Here is a 21447-nt window from a genome sequence, read left to right on the forward strand (position 1 = left end):
TGGTTGGATGGAAGGATATCCTTCCTTCCACTTTGTTTGACAGAGAAGCAAATGGTCTGTGTTAGCCCAGGCTTACTTTCAATGTACTAGAATTGGTAACAGAAACATACGGAACATGTACTTTTCCTTTTCCTTATACGGCATTTGTTGGATATTGAATTGCGTGGGAGTTATATATACCCTTGTGTGAAAGTGCTGCTTTCCACTGCAGGGTTTTTCACAGGAATCATTTGAAATGTGAACTTGCCTGGCATGAGTGCTTAACCCATGTAAATTGCTCTTTTAAAATCCATCATCCTTCCCCACATGCTCAGCAGTCATTGGTTATGCTACATTTTCCTCTGCTACATTTCCAATGAATTAAAATTACATGAAAATTAATGTCAACCACCCCAGAAGACAACTAGCGTCTGTACAGTACAGTAGTATATGCTTGCTTTATCATTGACTGGATTGACAGTATACTGTAGCTTCTTCAGGCATGCATTTTATGGCATTTTAAATGTATACAATGCACTTAAGTGACATTCAGCAGCGTTTTGGTTATTGTAACTTGCCATGTTAGTGTTTTCATTAGTGTATCTTGTATCTTGTCTGTACATCTTTTTGCGGATCATTTTCCACATATAGATGAGTGGTATAGAGGGTATGCGCATGCATAAAGTGAATGGCAAATCGAGTGGCAAAGTGACAGGCAAAGTGAGTTTAACATTATTTAATGTCGTTTAATGCAATTAGATATGACTTTTCTGTTTGGATGCATGGGCTGTCAAGGCCAGAAAGTTGTTTTTAGCCACTCAGTAGGCATTCCTGCATAACTTCCTGGTTTGATGATGATGTCACGCGCATACCCTCTATAGTGTACCCCTTAAAGGACCACTTCACCACTTTTCAACTTCTCTTCCTATAATTGGTCCTCACTAATGTTCATGATAAAATACCACAATTTTTCCTACTTAGTCTGTGTCTCATAGGAAGGCTGTGGGCAGTTCAGAAACCCGTCCACCAGTGACACCATCGATGGTGAATCCAAGCTAATAGAAACGTCAGGCTTTCTTTTCCTGAAAAGTTGCAATGCAAAAGTTGAAGCCATCGTTCTCACGATAATACAAATCTAAATATATTTTAAAACAAATCTTGTTTAAAAAAATCACACCCGTGTGAACTGAGTGGTGTAAGGTCTTATATAGACTGATCAGCTGTGGTCTGACGTAATGAAATCACACCCGTGTGAACTGGGTGACCATAGCAACCATGCTCATTTTTTGGTACGAACAGACAGACAGACAGACACGTAAACTAACAAAGCCAGTTGTAGGAGTGGTTTACACCACTCAAAAATATATGCCTAATGATGATGTCACTGGTGGAGGGGTGTCCAAACTGCCCAAAGCCCTCCTATGAGACACAGACTGAGTAGGAAAAAATGGTGGTGTTTTATCATGAACATTAGTGAGGACCAATTATATGAAGAGATGTTGAAAAGTGGTGAAGTGGTCCTTTAAACCTATACTACTTATGCCATTTAGCAGTAGCCTGGTATCCAGCCTGCTTCGCTACGTTCGGCGGATTTTTTTTTCTCTCTTCGCTTATCAGTCTGGAAAGCCTCCCATTGGGAGGTTTTGCAGAACTACACTAGAACTACATATGTTACGTAGTCAACGTCGTTGCTGATTGGATGTTGTTCCAACGAATGAGAGTAGCGTTAGGCAACCTACGTCATCAGCCAGCGCCACCCTCCATGCTTTTCAGCGCAGTAGCTGCGCTTTGCTATGACGTCTCACTGGTGCTTTGTCCCGCCCCGCACCACAGACCAATCAGAAGCCACGTTAGGTTTCGAAGCTTTTGGCATGTCCCGCCTCCCTTGGAGATAGGAGGCTTTCCAGACTGATAAGCGAAGAGAGAAAAAAAAATCCGCCGAACGTAGCGAAGCAGGCTGGATACCAGGCTAATTTAGCAGAGGCTCAGCTCACCTTTCAGCTTGGTGAGTGCCAACATATCCCACTGAGCCAGCTGACATTTCCAGCGATGGTAGAATGTTGATTTCCCTGGAACATGGAACATATTGCAACCACCCTTCTGGAGAACTTGCGAGGAGACATCCATGAGTCTGGGCTGCTCCTCATGTGGCTCTGTACTAAGGGATTCATGAGTCTGGGCTGCTCCTCATGTGGCTCTGTTACCTCTGTACTAAGTGGCTGGGATTTTCTCTAAGAGCACGCAGCTCTGTTAATGACATGCAATCTCCAGCAAGGTTTATCCACTGAAATTGACTCTAGAGAGAAGATCTCTTCAGTCTGCTGCCAGAATTAAGATTCCCTAATAAGCATATCTAGGTGCACTGACACGAGAGATACAGTACATTGATCAGTGTCTGTGTTACGACCCCCATCTAGGGTGAGGGTCGAGGAAATAACATAATGAGGACAACAGCTTTCCAAAAAGATGGTTGTTTTTTAATGTGTTCTTATTTTTTTCCAGCAGAGATATAATTCTCCTTTGTTTTGTTTTTTCAAATGCAGAATAATAGGCAATAGGGGGGTGGTTTACAGATTAGCAAAAAATAAATGACCTATCCAAGAAACAGAAGATGAACCAGGTCAGGTTGTGGCCTCCTGGTGGCACTATAACAGGTCAATGTGAAAAGGGTGCCATTTCTTCTTACACCTTGGATTGCAATTGGATGATTTGATTTGATTTGATGATTTTTTAATTAAAAAAAATTTAAATAAAAAAAGTAAAGGAATACATCAACGATGTGTCTTTGTGTCATATGAAATTGGTAGGAGATTTCCAACTTTACAAGCAATTCAAATTGCGCAATTAAAAACAATGTTGCAAGTTAGATGCTTAAGCCATTTAAACAGTGTTTAAATGGATTTGGGCTGTCTGTGCTGAAATATTTCCATGACGGGACGTTGGAGAGTATAGTGCAGTGCTGCAGCTGTGGAGAGTCCCAACATGGGTAGCCTTCTGTAGCCTAATCTACAGCAGGCCGATGTCTTTCTGGAGTTACAGTATGTGCAATCTCCTCCTCGTTTAATAAACCCGACGCGTCGCTCGAATGCCAAATGTGCCGTGCCAGCGCAAGTGGGAACGCATCGGAGATAGGTATAGGCTAACCCAGCCTGCAGCCCACCACCACCAGTGCCACATGAGGCTACGGTTTTGGCTGCAATATTCATATAATTGACAGTTGACAGCCCAGCCACTGCAGCGACTGCGAGGCAATCTAAATGGACTGTCGGTCACGGTGTCACGGGCGGACCACAGTGATAGAGACAGACAGACAGACAGGACAGGAGATGCATCTTGCAAAACAGCAGCGTGTGTATGCGCCTATTTGTTATTTAATTCATGGTTCACAGGTTCAGGTTTTCGTTCACTAACATATATTGTTGTATATTAAATGAATAAAGACTTAATAATTTAATATACAACAGTACAACTAACAACACACAGCAGGCGCGTAGCGTGGATCAAATGATTGACTGGGCAAATTAGCATGGGGGGGGGGGGGGGGGGGGTGGGTAGCGCATCCCCGGCCGATAGGTGTGAAGTGTGAACGGTTTGGGGGACCATTTAAAACAAAGGCGGCTTGCATGCTGTGGTTTAAACCAGAAATTTGCATGCACAAGGGCTGCCAAAGTAGGCTATCTTTTATTGTTTTGTGAGGCGGGCCGCAAGGCAGCAAGGCAAGCGAGGCGAGAGGAGAAAAACAGACAGGGTAGGCCTTCAGCTTTATTTAATTCATGCAGGTGTTCGTTCTTTCTTTCTTTATACAACACATCAGTTGGGCTTGCAAATTGCGTGCGTGTGTCTGTGTGTGTGTATGAGAGGGGGGGTGAGGCGACAGTAGGTCGCGGATTACTATGAAAACCTGCAAAACCTGTCAGTCCGTCCGTCGATCTGTCACGCCTCCATATATGGTTGTCAGTCCATCAAGCGTCGTGACACGTCACGCCTCCATATATGGTCGTCAGTTCGTCACACCTCGTGACACGCTCCATATATGGCCATCTCCATATATGGCCATCTCCATATATGAAGATCACGACACTGACCTTATCAAACCCTGGATAGCCATATGTGGAGAAGACTGGATCGTCACCTAGATCTGCATACTGTATGGAGCCGGCCAGCAACTCTACCTCTGAACTCAAACCCTTAGATGTCCATATATGGAGCTGACCTGTTCTGACATTCCATATGCTGATCTGACCTCATCAAACCCTGTACACTCAAGACACTGCCCCGCTGCAGCGCTGCCACCCTTAGATCTCCATATATGGAGCTGACCTGTTCTGACATTCCATATGCTGATCTGACCTCATCATATCCTGTACACTCAAAACACACTCCATTTATGGCCAGACCTCATCAAACCCTGTACACTCAAGACACTGCCCCCGCTGCCACCCTTAGATCTCCATATACAGTATGGAGCTGACCTGTTCTGACATTCCATATGCTGATCTGACCTCATCAAACCCTGTACACTCAAGACATGCTCCATATATGGCCAGTTCAGAATTCAATCCATATGTTGATCTGACCCCCTTCCATACCAAAGCGCCAGCACTCGCCCAGCAGTCTGCCATCACCCAGGCGGATGCGTGCACGCTAAAGGGTGAGGTCGCTTCTCACCCTCAGGGCATTTTACTGGTATATATACTGTATACTGTATGTGAAGGGTTCTCTGCCACCCACTAGGGGGCAGTATCTCTTTAGCTTTCCTGTTCTGTAGAGTGAAGAAGAGAGCCATTTTGTTTGTTGTCAGTTTCATGTTCACATTCAGAGATGCATGTTGTGTTGGTTGGAAGTTCTTCACCTAATAACTGTAAGTCAGTGTGTTTATGTTATGCTTATATATGGAACTATGGTATAGTTTTTGCCTCTTTATTTTGTTTACACTCTTATGTGAGTGAATGTTTGCTTGTATACATTTTCATGTGATAATTAGCCTGCTTATTTTAGTTAAAGTTTTTCTATGATTGTTTGTTTGTACTGCAGGGCTTCTTCATCTTTGTCATTAAAGAAACTATTTGACATTGAGGAGTGTATTTCTTCAGTATGTAATATCTACGCCATTTACCTTTCAAGTTGTCCTGAGTCTTGTCAAAACGTGCACGTTCTGTTCTTTCATGCCGTAGTGTGGTGCAGAATGTTAAAATCCTAATCTACTGTAAAATGTGATTCTGTGGACAGTAATACAATAGTAGGGGAGAACCGCCTCTTATGTAACGTTTTGCACCTTTCACCTTTCACTCTTTTACCCACACTTTCACAATATGTTCAAGCACAGGACCTACACATGTCTGCTATCATAAACCACTTAAAGTTTTGATGAAACAGGTCGGGACCAAAACTGGACGCTGTTCCAATGTTACATTTGTTGCGCATATGGGACTAATTGTAACTGCATCTTCTAAAAATGTAACAACACTAAAAAGCGGCATTAAACAAATCGTTTAAATCAATTATATTTCATTCAAGCAGCTGTTTTACATTGTTTTCATAACATGGATGTGGTGATTTTTTTATTTTTTTTATCAAACACAAGCCACAAGGTAATTATTCAATACCAGTACCAGTTCGAGCATTTGAGTGAATTAAATGGGAAAATACATTGTTTTCAATGCGTGTTACAATTAGCCGACTTCACGCACCTCTGCTTTGGCGTTGCTTACAGAACAGAACTAACACGCATAGCGTGTAAAAACGTAATATATACATGCAGACAACCATGTGGATTTTAACTCAGCAACATTAAAGAAAAGATCTGTAGACCAAAGATACTCAATGTGACACATACTCACTTTGAGATGAACCAGTCTGTTCGCACTTCGCAATAACTCTGTCTAGAATTAATCAAATTCGTTTTCACTTCCTGGGCACGTTACTTATGGCCGAGATTGAAAAGCTAGATACACAATCTCCGGTTTACTTCCCATATCTGTGTGAAGTGGGCGGACACATTATTAGGAGAATGTTGGAGTATTCATTTCTAATGGGAGAGTGAGCATTTGCTCCATGGTCACTGAACTAAATATTGGACCCAATCATCATCACAAGGCACACAATATTTCCAAGATGTTCATACTAACATTCTCAAGTATATTTAAAAGTTTAAACTCTAAAGGTGACCTTATAGTCACCTCAGATGAAATTTCCACATCATAGCATAAATGTGTCGAAATAATGTGTCATAGTTCTAATTATGTTACATAGAATATAGTTGAATATTTTAATTTAACCCCCCAAAAAAGCACATGAGCAAATGTTCCAGGAAATGAGTTACAAGGAACTATTTTAGCTATAAAAGTATAGGAAGTGAGGTGGGGGTGGTGATTTGTCAAAGAGACTTTTAAGGCCAATACTAAACCAGAATCATAAATTGATAAACCACAGAGTAGTGGGACTGGAAAACTTTGAGAGAAGAAGATTTTGGTCAAGGAACATTTCCTGAGGGTTTAGCACTGAATCCATTCCATTCAGAGCTTTTAGACAAAGGGGAACCTGCTGTTGGCCTCCTGACTTGAAGGTTGGGCGAGGAATATATGGGCGGCGGTGGCTCAGGGGTAGACTTTCCGGATGGTAACCGCAAGGTCGCCAGTTCAAACCCGGGCTCCCCCAGAGTTAGTGTCGAAGTGTCCTTGAGCAAGACACTGAACCCCTAATTGCTCCTGATGTGCTGGTTGGTGCCTTGCATGGTTTCTGCCGCCATCGGTGTATGAATGTGTGTATGAATGGGTGAATGTAATGCACAATCTATGTAAAAGCGCCTTGGATAAAGGTGCTATATAAATGCACCATTTACCATTATACTTTCCCCCCCTTTTTGAGCAATGCATTGCTGTTCTATTTGATGACTTTATGGATTACTTGGTTTTTGGTAAATAGAAGATAATTCTTTTTGGTTTGATTACTTTTGGATTACTTTTTGGGAACTATACTCATCTATGGATTGTTCAATGGAATTATTCTGTTTGATCAAGTTTAAGACAGATACAAATGTTGCAAGTTTACTTCAAAAGCAACAGTTTTGTGTTTTCCTTTTGGTCTGCAATACAGTTCGGTTACAGTATAAGGAATTTCTGGCGCAGTTGCAGGACCTTTATTTCTTTTAGTTCTTTAATATAACGCAAACATACAATTGTATGGTTCTGATTGTTATATTGGGTCATGCATTTTGACAGGTTGAAAGACGTCCACCTACTGTATGTAGGCTACGACATACTTCTGTCTGTGTCTGTTATATTGGGTCATGCATTTTGACAGGTTGAAAGACGTCCACCTACTGTATGTACTGTAGGCTACGACATACTTCTGTCTGTGTCTAAAACGTTGGGCCATGTTCGTGCAGTATGGCTGGTGCTATGATGATTGTTATCGTAAGATTTACCGCCAGCAACATATCAAAACTTGTAAAATGACAGGGTAATTAGTTCCTCATTTTTTTAATAATCGATCAATACAATCACGCAGGGAAGTTAATTGCTGGTGTTAACAGAAATGACTGCTTTTTTTTGTACCACTTTCATGTGTTAAATCACAATTGTAATCTATGTGGAGATAATTTCATGAAAATTGGGGTTATAATCTCACGTTGGAGAATTTCCTTTAATTGTTTTGTATTCTCAAGGTAAAAATCACACCTGTGTGAACTGAGTGGTGGAACTCCCCCCCCTCCTCCCCCTCTCCCCCTCTCTCTCTCCCTCTCTCTCTCTCTCTCTCATTAGCAGGCAACAGTGCAGCACGCACTATCTCTCTCTCTCTCAGCGCCCCTACTGGTACTCATGAGTCACACATGAGTCACACACAAACAGGTTAACACGGACAAACATAGTCACACACATAGGTTAACACGGACATTGCTGTTCCTTGGAGTGGTTGCACCACTCAAAAATGAAGGGTCATATGAAGGGTCATAGTTTTGCTGCACATTGTGACAACAAGTAGATTTAATTCAACTCACATGAGGTGGACAATCATGACTTTACCTTTTCTTCCCTCATGGCATAGTGTAGCATAATGATTGTAAGGCCAAAATAGTGCAGTGTGCAAAGGCTGCAAGACTGGACTACTGTACTCTTTCAATGAGAAGCCGTCTACACAGTCATATCCATCAACATCCAACCTGTTTTAGGCTGATTGGTGTGCTTATATTCATGCAGTTTATAGAAATTGTGTATAGGAAATTTGCATTGCCCAGAATGTCCAGATTTTAGTAATAGATAAATCTGTCGGCTAGGTTTTTTTCAAGCTTGCTCAAGGATTGATTGATGTCGGTGTACTATCTGGCCATGCTGATGCATGTGAACATCCATCCAAAAGAAGATAGCAACAGAGGAGATTTGACAGGATAGTGTCCACACTTTCATTCATTCATTCATTCATTCATTCATTCATTCATTTAAATGGCAGCTCAAAATTATCTTACACCTTTTCAGCTAATGTTTTTGCTTCACATTAGCCCAACATTTGAATGTTGATAATTAAGGTTAATGATTTAGTTGATTATTTTAATTTACCTAATAGCCAATCCTGGCTATTAGTATACTACATGGAACCTTCCTCATGTCCTGTTGATATTTATTTTCTTTCCCTTTTATCTAGTTAACCAATTATTTTGTACCTCTTTTTTCCTCCCAATCTAGTCATTATGCCAATGAATTCCTCACCGCTTGCTATAAATGCACTATTTACCATTTTACCAAGCTCATATACATGAGCCCTGCTGATATTATACCTCACACACTTCTTGTAGATGTGTTGGAACTGGAAGTAATTGTCCCTTACTTGTTTGCCATTTTTAACATCACTCTAACTTGCAGATCTGTCCCAGATTATTGTCTCCTTCCTTATAAAACAAATCCAAACTAAAAGCCTGGCCTGGTCCCCAATCATGTGTTACACTTAAAAATCTTCTGCCAAAGACAATATTTTTGACCAACTTCAGTCAACATTGCCACTGTGCCACAGTATCGAGACTGCACTTATTAGAGTCAGATAAAGAGTCAATGTACTGATTGCACCGGTGATGGTTCTATGATCTATTGAGTGCAGCATTTGACACCATTGATCCTAATATTTGTATCAGTAGATTACAGCAGTGTACTGGCATACTGTATATCTGGGGCTGGGTATCAATAGATTACAGCAGTGTATTGGCATACTGTATATCTGGGGCTGGGTTGCAGTCGTTACAAAATATTTGACAAATTGTAGGTTCTTTGGTTCAGTGATGTTTCCCCTTCCTCCCTGTATGACCTGTGGAATGACCTCGCTACATTTTACATCACGTCAGAATATCTCCCTGGGAGACATACTGTATGACAAATGAGACAATTAGATCTCCCGATGAGGCCCAACAACCCTAACCTGACTCCACCAGATGGTGGCGGGAACTCAATCCCATCACCCTCTGGCGGAGTCAGGTTACAACAACCCTACAAACTTGCCCTATATGGTATGATAAAGTTTTTATCATACCCTATGTCAAAACATTGCATTCTGTTGAACTCTGACAAAACTAAAATGTTCATGATTGGCCCACCTTTTATTTATTCGTGCCTTGATTATTGCAGTGGTTGAACATGCCTTAATGTGTTAAACAAGAAACAATCACAGCTCCACTGCACATACAGAACAGTGCTGCTAGACTTTTAACTTAACTAAAACCATAAGAAGAGAACATACAGTATTACTCATATTTTAAGCATATTCCCCAGCAGGTTGTCTGCCTGTTGTGTTTGCAATCCATCGGCTCAAATTGCAATGGCATCATGTCATTCTAATCTTGAATGCAAATGTAAATGAATATGCAGGTCAGTTCCTGGTTCCTATACTGTTCTTGTGGTTAGGAACCGTTTGTGACAGGCTGCATCATATTCAGGTTGCTGTGAGGGCACAGCCATTCGGCTATGTATAGGATTCTGCCTCAGTGAATAAGAGTGAGATGACTTAGCACAAAATAATTCTCCATATTTTGTTTTCTTTCTTGGAACTGATAAAATAGTAGGGTGCAAATATTCAGGCCACAAGGTCAATCCTGTTAATTATCTGTGAAATAGCTAGGGCTAACAGGTATTGGCATGACTTTGCAGACTCTGGTATCGTTCTGGATACTAATCCTAAGAAACACTTTCGTTGTGTTTACAAATAATACTGATTGACATTCTCCACCATGTGTTTTGTATTAATTGAACTTGATAGGTATTTCTTCGGATGATTCCTCAGCGGAATAGTCCCATTTTCAATGTCATTCAAATTACGCTGCTTCTCCAAACTGTATTGACTGGGGAGGTTTATTCAAAGCCTCAGATCAAATTAGTGGTTAAAGGTAAAGCTTGAATGCAAGGCATGGTGGCATCCTATAGTGAGCATGAGGTCCCTGGTTGGAATCTGACCTTGTCCAGCATGTCTCACACTGAGTAAATACAATATAAAATGACAACAACAACAACTTGTGCAATGCCTGCATTAGGTATTTATTTGTTATAAAATTAGATAATGGATATTTACAGTAGTACAATGACATGTGTTGTCCACAGTGGCGTGCACAGACATTTAGAGGGGCAGGTGCTCAAGTGAAAAAAAGGGCACCTTGTGCAGCGAGTGGAACCGGCCGGTTGCCTTAATAGTGTGAGATTTATAGATTTTGGGGCCTAAATAATATATTAGAAGCTTTTTATCAAGAATGTATCAATGTCACAATGGTCCACATACTGTACAGTGTACATTTTGTACTCAAAATGGCACATTGCCAAAAGGGCAGGGGCCTAGTGTCTATCTGTGCACGCCACTGGTTGTCCAGGTGAAAGAAGCAATCTGACTGGAAAACACCTAGCTGGCCTGAATCCCCAAAATTGATATGGCTTTTCCCCCCTTGTTTTACTTTGAAGTTTCAGTCTACAACAGTGTTTCAACCAAACAGAACGTCCCGTTCCCTCAGGCTATATGGAAACGCTGGATTCTTTCTCCACTGCAGCTGTGCAGCAGAATGGCTAGTGTAGCCCGTAGGCTGTTGTTGTTCAGGCATGGCAAGGGAGAGAGAGGCCAGTGTGATGCATGTTGTTGCTACGTTGCTTATTTCTAACCCAAAATAGCCTACACATTTTAGTGTGCTGAATCACTGATTCAGTTTAAAACAAGTGTAATACATTTGTCTGGACGTTGTCTTGAGATTCAAAACAGAATGTGCAGCTATGTGAATCACACAGGTGAATCCAATCAAGATTCATAATATTTAGGCACAGGTGTGCCTAGGCAATACTGTCATAATGCAGTATGTTTTCAATTTATTTTTTCCATCTATTGTTGGGTACAATATGTCCATATTATAATTTATGACCTTGATCCTCAACTGTTCAGTGACAGTACAGCAGCTACAGCTCTTGACAACGTGGGGTTGTGGAGAGACTCCAAGGAGACACAAACATTCTCTGAATAAATTAATACAAATTATGGAAATACGTCTAAGCTTTAGTCCTGCTGTCAGCCACTGGTATTTATTTCCTGTTGGAATAAAACTATGGAAACTACTTTTTACATTTGGGATAAAACTGACACCAAACATGTTGAAAATATAGAATGTGAGCACATTGTTATTAATAAAACTTCTCGCTTTGTCTTTTTCAGGATATTTGACAGTAACCATTGACCCTCTGCCTCCTGTGGTTGTGGGAGAGACCGTTACCCTCAAGTGTAACTTTAAGACTGATGGACGCCTTCGGGAGATTGTTTGGTACAGGGTGAGTTTGCCTCTTTTATACAACCATTGCTGTTATCGAACTTATCGCTGCCGTCGGGCAGAAACGTTGTTTAACTTTAGATCATCTCCATATTTCAACTAAATGAATGCCCTACTTAGTCATGCTACAGCTAGGTCACAACGCTACAGCTAGGTCACAACGCTACAGCTAGGTCACAACGCTACAGCTAGGTCACAACGTGTCGTGATGTGACAGGTTGAGACCTTGTAGGTCTGCTTTTTTTTCTCTTTTCTATTTGTGATGTGTTTTTTTTGCATCAAAGTGTGTCTGTGGGTTTTATAAATGTTTATTCCACCCGACAGCAGCGTTATGCTGTCAATAAAATCTGTGGCATCCATTTGAATTCATGCTTTATACCATAACAGAGGTCAATCGCAAAAAAGTCCTATTCTGCCTTATTGTTGCGATGGGAGAGCAGGCGTACTGTGTCAGACTCACATCATTAGAAAACAAGCCATCATGTTGGACAGCTGTAGGGGAAGCTGCACTGGCTGTCGCTTGGGAAGCCGATTTCTCAATTGGCTGGTCATTGCCATCACTTCTTAATAGTTCACAGCTGGCCACTCTTTGGTTATTACAACCCCAGTGGGTGTATTACGCTACACAAATGCTGCTGGGTAATTAAGTAACTTGTAGAAAGATCCCCTTTTTGTCTTCAACCTGGAGTTCATATGGAGGCAGCATACGGTGCATGTCCTCGTCTGACAATGCCTGACAATACTACACACTCAACAATGTCTTTTGCTATGGGCTATATGAGACATCAGTTACTGCACAGAGTGACGTACAGTACGGTATACTGGCAGACATGATACAGGGACAATAATACAATGGGACAGGGCAGGACAATGGATTAACACACATCTCAACATACTGTTCATATTCAGTATAGGGCACGCTGCCGTCTGGAAACATAACTCTCTGTTCTGCACGATAATACAACAATGTGCGACAGTATCTGATCCAATAATGTCTAATCTCTGGCCAAAGACCATGCGAGACAAATAGTTAAATTAATATGGCAACTGGCATACAATCTTAATGATATACAGAATACTTGGCGTTTGATACTCGATGTGGCTTTGGTTTCAGAATAGAAAACAATAAGGACATTCACAGTGGCGTGCACAGATAGACACTAGGGGGTGCTAGAGCACCCCCTGCCCTTTTGGCAATGTGCCCTTTTGAAAAAAAAAAAAAAAAAAAAACTTTTTTTTTCTTTCTTTTTTTTGATTTTTCAAAAATAGCAGACCTACAAGTTCATAGCGAGCCACTAGGTGGCGCGCTATGAGCTTGTAGATCTGCTATTTTTCAATAGCTAAAGCATAACATAATGCTAACACCAAAAGGGGTTCCCGCCCAAAATAGATTAAGGCAACCGGCCGGTTCCACGCGCTGCACAAGGTGCCCTTTTTTAACTTGAGCACCTGCCCCTCTAAATGTCTGTGCACGCCACTGGACATTCACCTTGGCCTCCACTACTCTGCTGTGCTGGGACAATGTCCACTGATGAGCAAGCAAACACTTTATTGCTTAGGCAGGATCTCTGTCTTTAGAAGTGCGCCTCTTCCCTTCGCACTTTTATCCTTTTCGGATAAGGCCGTGTGTCTCGGGGCTCATCTTAGCAAATGCTGACTTTTCAAGATAGGACCGAAAGAGATTTATAGGACTTTACACATCTACCAGAACACTATAGATCACTTTGAGCACTGTGACAATTTCATTTAATCAGGCAGGAATCGGAAACTTATTTTGTTTTTTACCATTTCTGTCTCAGGCTTTGGTAATATCTATTGATAACTGTAGATTTTGAGACACACGTACTCTCATTAAGGAACCGGAATTGTTCAAATCGTAAGGATCCCAACCCTGGTAGTGAGTAAATAGAATTGGGTGGTAGCATGAATCTGTACCATCTCTCTTGTGGCTCACAGCCCAATAACACACAAGCACTAATAAATTATAAATCAATTACCTGCACTTGGCTGACAAATATTCTTTAATCTCAGCGTTTTACTTGACTAAATGCAGCAGACTTCTCATTTTACTTCCCGTCCAATTGGAACTGGGGTGGATGGCGTGGCATGGGGAATGCTCATATCTAATCTACACCCTGGCCAATGAGTCAGGCGAGCTTGAATGAGCTGAGAGATCTCAGCAACAAGGGTTCATTCATTACAAGGTTGTTGCTGTTATCTTGACAGACTCTGTTTGAGGATTTTGCAATGCACACCGCACAGACTCGACTGCATTCGGACCACTATACATCCACAGGCTTTAGGCTCCACTTAATCAAGATTGTTTCTTTTCATGGAACCTTTTCTTAATGCTAGTGCAGCCCAGAGTTCTCCTACTATCCGGTACTTTCCAGAGAGAGATAAACGTAATAGGCTTGATAGGAGGTTCCCCCTGGGTTTCTCTCTTTTTCTGCTCACTTTTTTATGAAAGTGTTTAGCATTTTCTATTCCCTCTCAAAATCATGAATAGGTCATATCCGAAAATAATTTCCATTGACTTAAGAATATCCACAATTAAGTGAGACAGAAACGTAGTATAGGCACTTTTAGCTTCAGCCTATTCCTTATGTTGATGTATGATTGTATTGTACATGTGAAGATGTCGTGTGAAGTGAGCGCGGTACATCATCTCATTCCAGCCAATCACAATTTGCGTCCTCACTTTTGTCTTCAATGTTTGTGTTTACACAAACACTCAAAACTCATGGGCATAGGAGGGGCTGGCACCCCTCAAAAAACAAACAAAATAGACAGACTGAGTAAACAGAACGAAAGCCACTTGAGTGTGACTTAGTTTGCACATGTGAACGTTGTTGTTGTGTACTGTGCACTACAGATGTGATAGCCTACCTCTTTATGCAGTCTCTTGTGCTTTAATAGCATACCAAAAAGTACTGATAGAGCAGTTGATAAGAGGGGTCCCATTGTTCTGCCTGTAGAGGAGAGGCATGTTGACAGGATTGTGGTGGTGGTGGTGGTGTGTGTGTGTGTGTGTGTGTGTGTGTGGGGGGAGTGTTGTCCTTGGAGACCACACTTCAGTGAGACACGTGGCAGGCTGCAGCTCACCTCGGCACTGTATACAGTTCATTCTGATTCAGTCATTCTAATGAAGATATACTAAAGGACCAGCTCCCAGTGGGGAATACTGGGCTGTGTTGCTGGAAGCTCGCCTGTTGAGTGCCATTCTGCACACACAAATCACAATTCAGCCCTCTCCTGTGTGCGGTGAACTTTCTTTATTGCTCATATCAATGACTAACTCATACTCTATGCTTCTACACAGTACATCTTTTTCAGGACACATCCCTTTAGTGGAGGCCTTCAACCTCACTTCTGCATGCACAATATGGCTCCCTCTGAAGACATTGCCATTATCTGAACGGCACAGAAGCGCCGTACGCACGTCCTTAAGGGTTCACCAGCTGTGTTACTGGACACCGGCCAGCGCTGCCCGAGTTGCTTTGAGGAAAACATGACGTTCTTATTCTCGAAATATGTGAAGGAGGCTGTGCTCCGAAAACACTGACCCGATTCCAAACGCGCTGTCATGAGTTATGTCTTGAAAGCAATCATAAGATGGTGTTATAGTGCTAGACTATGTGCCCACGCACAATTCCTTTTGCACGGCATGTGGGAACCAGTGGTTCCCACAATGCTTCTGGTGGTGTGTGTGTGTGTGTGTGTGTGTGTGTGTGTGTGTGTGTGTGTGTGTGTGTGTGTGTGTGTGTGTGTGTGTGTGTGTGTGTGTGTGTGTGTGTGTGTGTGTGTGTGTGTGTGTGTGTGTGTGTGTGTGTGTGTGTGTGTGTGTGTTGCTTTACTTGTGGCCCACGTTTTGACAAATCCCATTATAGCTCTTGACAGTGTCAAAGCACAGGATCCCAGCTATGCAAATGACTCTTCTTCAGGGCACAGTGTGCCAAGAAATACTGGAGTGCAGTACCCTCCAGTGTAATGTGTCAGACTGTTGGCTTTTTTCTGCTTAAATGATATCCCCAAACGCAATGGTGCTGATGGGTCGCTGGCTATTTGACCCAGTTGGTAATCCTGTTTCTGGACAATGGAGACACAGTAAAATCAGGATAGTTCATTTATGTTAAAAAATCACACTGTGTGAAGTGAGGGGCGCTAATATATTAAAGTCTAACTCATGTTGATTAGGTGATGTAATGTTGATGTAAAAACAAACAGTGACAAAACAAACATTAAATTCTCTTTATTGTTAATGGCATTTAATGTTTGTGTTTATAGGGATGATGACGTACATTTTCACTTCATCGTCAATGGCGTTTTTAAAACAAACATTGAACTAAAAGCAAACATTAAATTCTCTTCATTGTCAATGGCGTTTTTAAAACAAACATTGAACTAAAAGCAAACATTAAACTCTTCATTGTCAATGGCGTTTTTAAAACAAACATTGAACTAAAAGCAAACATTAAACTCTCTTCATTGTCAATGGTGTTTTTAAAACAAACATTGAACTAAAAACAAACATTAAACCTCATTGAGCGCCCCTCAAAAATCACACCCGTGTGAAATGAGGGGTGCTCTTGTCATCGTACATCAATTTCAGTTAGCGGACATTCGACATGCTACATAAGGTACATAAGGTGGTTCCTTATTGGCCAAGCACTCCCACCAACATGTGATTGGTTAGCCGATTTGCTCGTTTACATATGACCTAAGTTTTCCCTTCAATTAGTCTAGGACCTGGCTAAGATATGTATGCACTTTATTTAGGAGAGAATATCTCAACTGTTCTTGGCTAATATGACCCCCACAAACAACTTGGGAAATGTGAAAACATCTCTATCCGGGGCGAAATACCCGAAAATGACCACACCCTTTTTAAAATGACCGTTAGTTCAAACATGGCTCTATTTTCTAAACTGTTGGAGCTACAGATTTTTATGAGGTGCTCAAAATGTTTGTTGAATCCGTGCCCGAGCCAGCAACCCTCCAGGTCATCATTGTGGCCAAATCCAAATGCATTGATTTTAAGCCCCATAACTGTATTGAACGTGAATATAAAGTTGGGCATTGCTGATATTTTGGTACCAAGTACATGTCTGCATCTAATATGCCGGTTAGGGCCACCCAATGAATGGGCCGCTCCATCCATTCCTTTTCTTTTCTCCATTCCATTTCCTTTTTGACCCTGTCCAGCCCTGCACGCACGCACGCACACACACACACACACACACACACACACACACACACACACACACACACACACACACACACACACACACACACACACACACACACACACACACACACACACATGTAGCTCACATCATATGTAGGCTACTTAAGAAAAGTATCTGGTGTTAAGATGTAAGTATCAAAGACCTTTTTGGTACAAAGAAAAAAAAACATGTTGTGTACTTCTATTTCCTTTCAGAATAATGCAGCTTTCAAGTAGCCTACCGGAACTTCAGCTGTTTTTGTAGCTATTTCTGAGTTTTGAGTGGCTGCTGTCCATTACTTTAGTCCATTACACCAAATAAATAATTCTCCTTCTACATCCATTAGCTAAGTTCTCCATCTCTCAATATTGTTTCATCTGTCCTTCAGTGTCCTGGGCTGAATGAAGATCTAAAGCATGGATATATATAAGAAAGCTAGATGGCTCACCCGCGCTGCTGGCCAATGAGAGCGACGTTGCTACGTGGTGGCCATCTTACCGAGGGGCAGCATAACATTGTGTCTATGGGCAAATACTTTTTTATATAACCATAACTTCATTTCATCCGATTTTCAAACGGTTTGGTTTGTTATATACACCAGAGACGTCTGCATACTTATATGCTTTTATATGACGTTTTTATAAAACAAAAGCGTTTGTATTAAACCAACCCGTTTGTAAATCCGTCAAGATTTGAGCGAGTTATGACTATTTCTGTTTGAGCTGCCATTGAACATACTGTACTGTAGCCCCTCAGCAAGATGGCCGCCGGGTGAACTACGTCAGAGACTCCGCCTTGAGCCATCTAGCCTTTATATATGTATTTTAATTTATGTTTTTCGAATTTCTACCTGCGTTTCTCCATCAGTTTTCCAAAAAAACACGTCCAGTTTCTCTCCATTATTGATTATAATGAAGCACATCATAAGAGCTTGTGCTCTTATAAGCCGGATGCTTAGGGGGGAGAAAGGGAAAAAATATCCAATATTTCAATTTAATTCAATTCAAAGGGCTTCATTGAAAGGGCTCTTTCACTACATCCATAAATCTTCTCTTTAGTCTTCCTCTAGGCCTCATGCCTGGCAGTTCCAACCTCAGCGTCCTTCCACCGATATACTTACTATCCCTCCTCTGTATGTGTCCAAACCATCTCAGTCTGACCTCTCTGGCTTTATCTCCAAAACATCTGACATGTGCTGTCCCTCTGATGTACTCATTCATGATCCTATCCATCCTTGTTACTAGAACCTCAACATTTTAGTCTCTGCTACCTCCAGCTCTGCTTCCTGTCTTTCTGACTATCTCTAAAACATAAATGTGTAAACTACAGATGTAATTTTATTGAAACAAGAGAATAATAGCATAAGAGCTAAGAGCACAATAGCTTAATAATGTATGCTGAGCATTAGTCAAAGGTATAAAACTTTAACAGTATGTTTAAATTGGAAACACGTGTGACAAGGGGGGGGGGGGGGGGGGGGGGGGGGGGTGACAAGATTTAGTGGACATTTGACCAGAATTCCCCTTTCATTGTCAATGGCAAACTCTTGAGACATGTGGGGACAAAAGCTGTTTATAGAAGGGGCTAGCGCCCCTTAATAAAAACCACACATGTGTGTGTGAGGGGCACTCTTATCATTGTTATTGTAAGAGCCATATGATCTAAGGGTTTTGTACTAATTGTGTATGTCACCACAGGGCTTGACCAAGGTTGCCTGAGTATTTAATGCGTCCCCAATCAAGCAGCAGGTGTTGCTGATTGGCAGAGGCACACAGTTTTCATCTGTGCTCTTATAGGACAACGGCGATAATAAATATATTTTATTAACTCAGCGGCGAGAACGGACGACTTCAGTTCATTGAGCACATGTCTGAACAACCTCCTTGCAGTCAGTTAACCACAGTGTTCAAGCATAGGGCTTGGACACTACAGTTATATCATAGGGCTTGGACACTACAGTTATATCATTGTTAGGGCTTGGACACTACAGTTATATCATTGTTCATGGGAATTAGGGCTTGGACACTACAGTTATATCATAGGGCTTGGACACTACAGTTATATCATAGGGCTTGGACACTACAGTTATATCATTGGGCTTGGACACTACAGTTATATCATTGGGCTTGGACACTACAGTTATATCATAGGGCTTGGACACTACAGTTATATCATAGGGCTTGGACACTACAGTTATATCATAGGGCTTGGACACTACAGTTATATCATAGGGCTTGGACACTACAGTTATATCATAGGGCTTGGACACTACAGTTATATCATAGGGCTTGGACACTACAGTTATATCATAGGGCTTGGACACTACAGTTATATCATAGGGCTTGGACACTACAGTTATATCATAGGGCTTGGACACTACAGTTATATCATAGGGCTTGGACACTACAGTTATATCATAGGGCTTGGACACTACAGTTATATCATTGTTAATGGGAATGTGTAGGACCGAAGAGAGACAATATGACGCAATGAGGCACATTATGACGTACATTTTCCCTTCATTGTCAATGGCGTTTACAAAACAAACATTGAACTAAAGACAAACATTAAACCTGTGTATAGGAGGGGCTGGCGCCCCTCAAAAATACAAATTTGCTCAGACACACAATAATGTAAATTCTCCATTCATTGTCAATGGGAATTTAATGTTTGTGTAGGACAGAAATGGCTGATTTGCTCAGACACATATGATGTACATTCTCCATTCATTATCAATGGCATTTAATGTTTGTGTTAGGACAAAAATCTACACTATAGCTGAATATAGGAGGGGCCCTTAGCGTCCCTCAAAAATTGGACCTGTGTTAATTTAACTCTGAGTGTGTATACAAATCTATATGGTCCATTTGGTTACATGTGCAGATTGTGCTCATGTCAGAGTTGAATAAAAGCTAAGGATTTTGATGGGTATAGGAGTCATCATATTCTGAAGTTTTAAAAACTCCAAGGCAGGGTTGCCTGGGCAACTGGAATCGGCGGGTAGCATAGAGAGCTCTCTGATTGTATACACACAGCACACTCCTGTGGGGTTTTTTGTGTGTCTAACTTCCCGCTGCTTAAATCCTCAAGTGTAATTGTGAAATCCACAGTACACCCAGTACACAGTACACACAGTACACAGTACACAGTACAACCTACAGTAGTCCTACTGTAGGTGGAATGTGAATATTGTGCAATGACTTTTGTGTGTGTTTCTTTTTTTTTCTATAATTTTTATCCCACGATTTTGTAACCCATTTTTCACCCCTGTGTCAATTATCTAATGTGATCCTGGGCTCTACACACCCTCCGCCAACCTAGTCCCCATATATGGGGGACATGGGGAGAGCAACGGACTTGAACTCATGCCTGAGTGTCCAGGTTGCTCCTTTACACCTGACAGGGGGGAGTTTCCCTGGTTGGACGTAGCGCGTGGAAGGAACACGTTATTCCAACCAGTTCCTTTCCCCTCCATCAGGCGCCCCGGCTGGCCAGGGGGAGGCAGTTTAGAGACCAGGATTAATGCATGTTTTTTGTGAGGGTACCTACCCTAGGGGAGACGGGGAGAACTTATTTTTGTGTGTGTTGTCGTTATCAGCATAATACTGATTTCTACAAAATGTATAGTCTGGGATACCTTTCTTTCAATGACTCTCCTGTATTCTCTTAGTATACTACGCACACGGATCAATTATCAACTGATCAAACCTTTAAAGTAAGGATTCATTTTAATTACATAAGAATATGAAATCCTTTATTTTAAGTTGTTGGCATATAATATATGGCATGTTTTCTTTTCTTTGATAAGAGATACATTTTTATTTGAAGTAGGCCCACGAGAGCAACATGCACGGTGAATCGGTGATAGTAAATCTCACGATCAACAGTCCAAGTAATTGCTTGACATCCTATTTACACACAATTTAGCATTTGTTGAATAGAAATTCAATTTTCCTGGATTGCATTGGGGGGCTATTAGGTTCCTGATGTGGTCATTGTCTGCTTCAGTTTTGTGTCCTCAACCAAATCTAATTTCATGGACAGAAGACCCTGCGATTGAGCAATCTCGGGTGCCACATTAACAGTAATTTCTAAACAAGGGGTAGGGGGGAAACAGTGCTCCCCCTGTTTAATAGTATGCAGAATTATGCTTTGTTCACATGGCCCCATCTGCTTAAGCCCGTCTCCACAGGGAATCCCCTAACTGGCCTGTATTGTCCAGACAGTGCCTGTTATGTGTACTAATAAACAGAACTACTACAGCTATACTTTTAACCCCAGCCTCCCCAAGAGGACCTGTTCATATTTTAGTTCTGAATAATATTCGGAACTGTCCAAGTGTCCGATACTGACTGTGCAGTTCTAATGCACTATAGATTGGGTGTAATCACATGAAGACTGACTAATCTATTGTCTCTCCTATTGTGATCTGATTTAGAAATGTGTGTATTGATACGGAACGTT

General features: G+C 41.5%; 1 protein-coding gene across 5 annotated transcripts in view; it reads left to right on the top strand.

Moving 5' to 3' along the window:
* The window catches only part of igsf21a (immunoglobin superfamily, member 21a), a 486169-nt gene that overhangs the window by 212900 nt on the left and 251822 nt on the right, over positions 1 to 21447 (top strand). For all 5 annotated transcript variants that reach the window (XM_079510219.1, XM_079510215.1, XM_079510216.1 and 2 more), the window contains exon 2: positions 11644 to 11756. Coding sequence is in view for 4 of the 5 variants with exons in the window: in XM_079510215.1 (XP_079366341.1) it covers positions 11644 to 11756 (113 nt within the window). In the remaining variant the exon portion in view is untranslated. The remainder of the gene's footprint in view (positions 1 to 11643; positions 11757 to 21447) is intronic.

Source organism: Electrona antarctica (assembly GCF_951216825.1).
Source record: "Electrona antarctica genome assembly, chromosome: 9".
Lineage (NCBI taxonomy): Eukaryota > Metazoa > Chordata > Actinopteri > Myctophiformes > Myctophidae > Electrona > Electrona antarctica.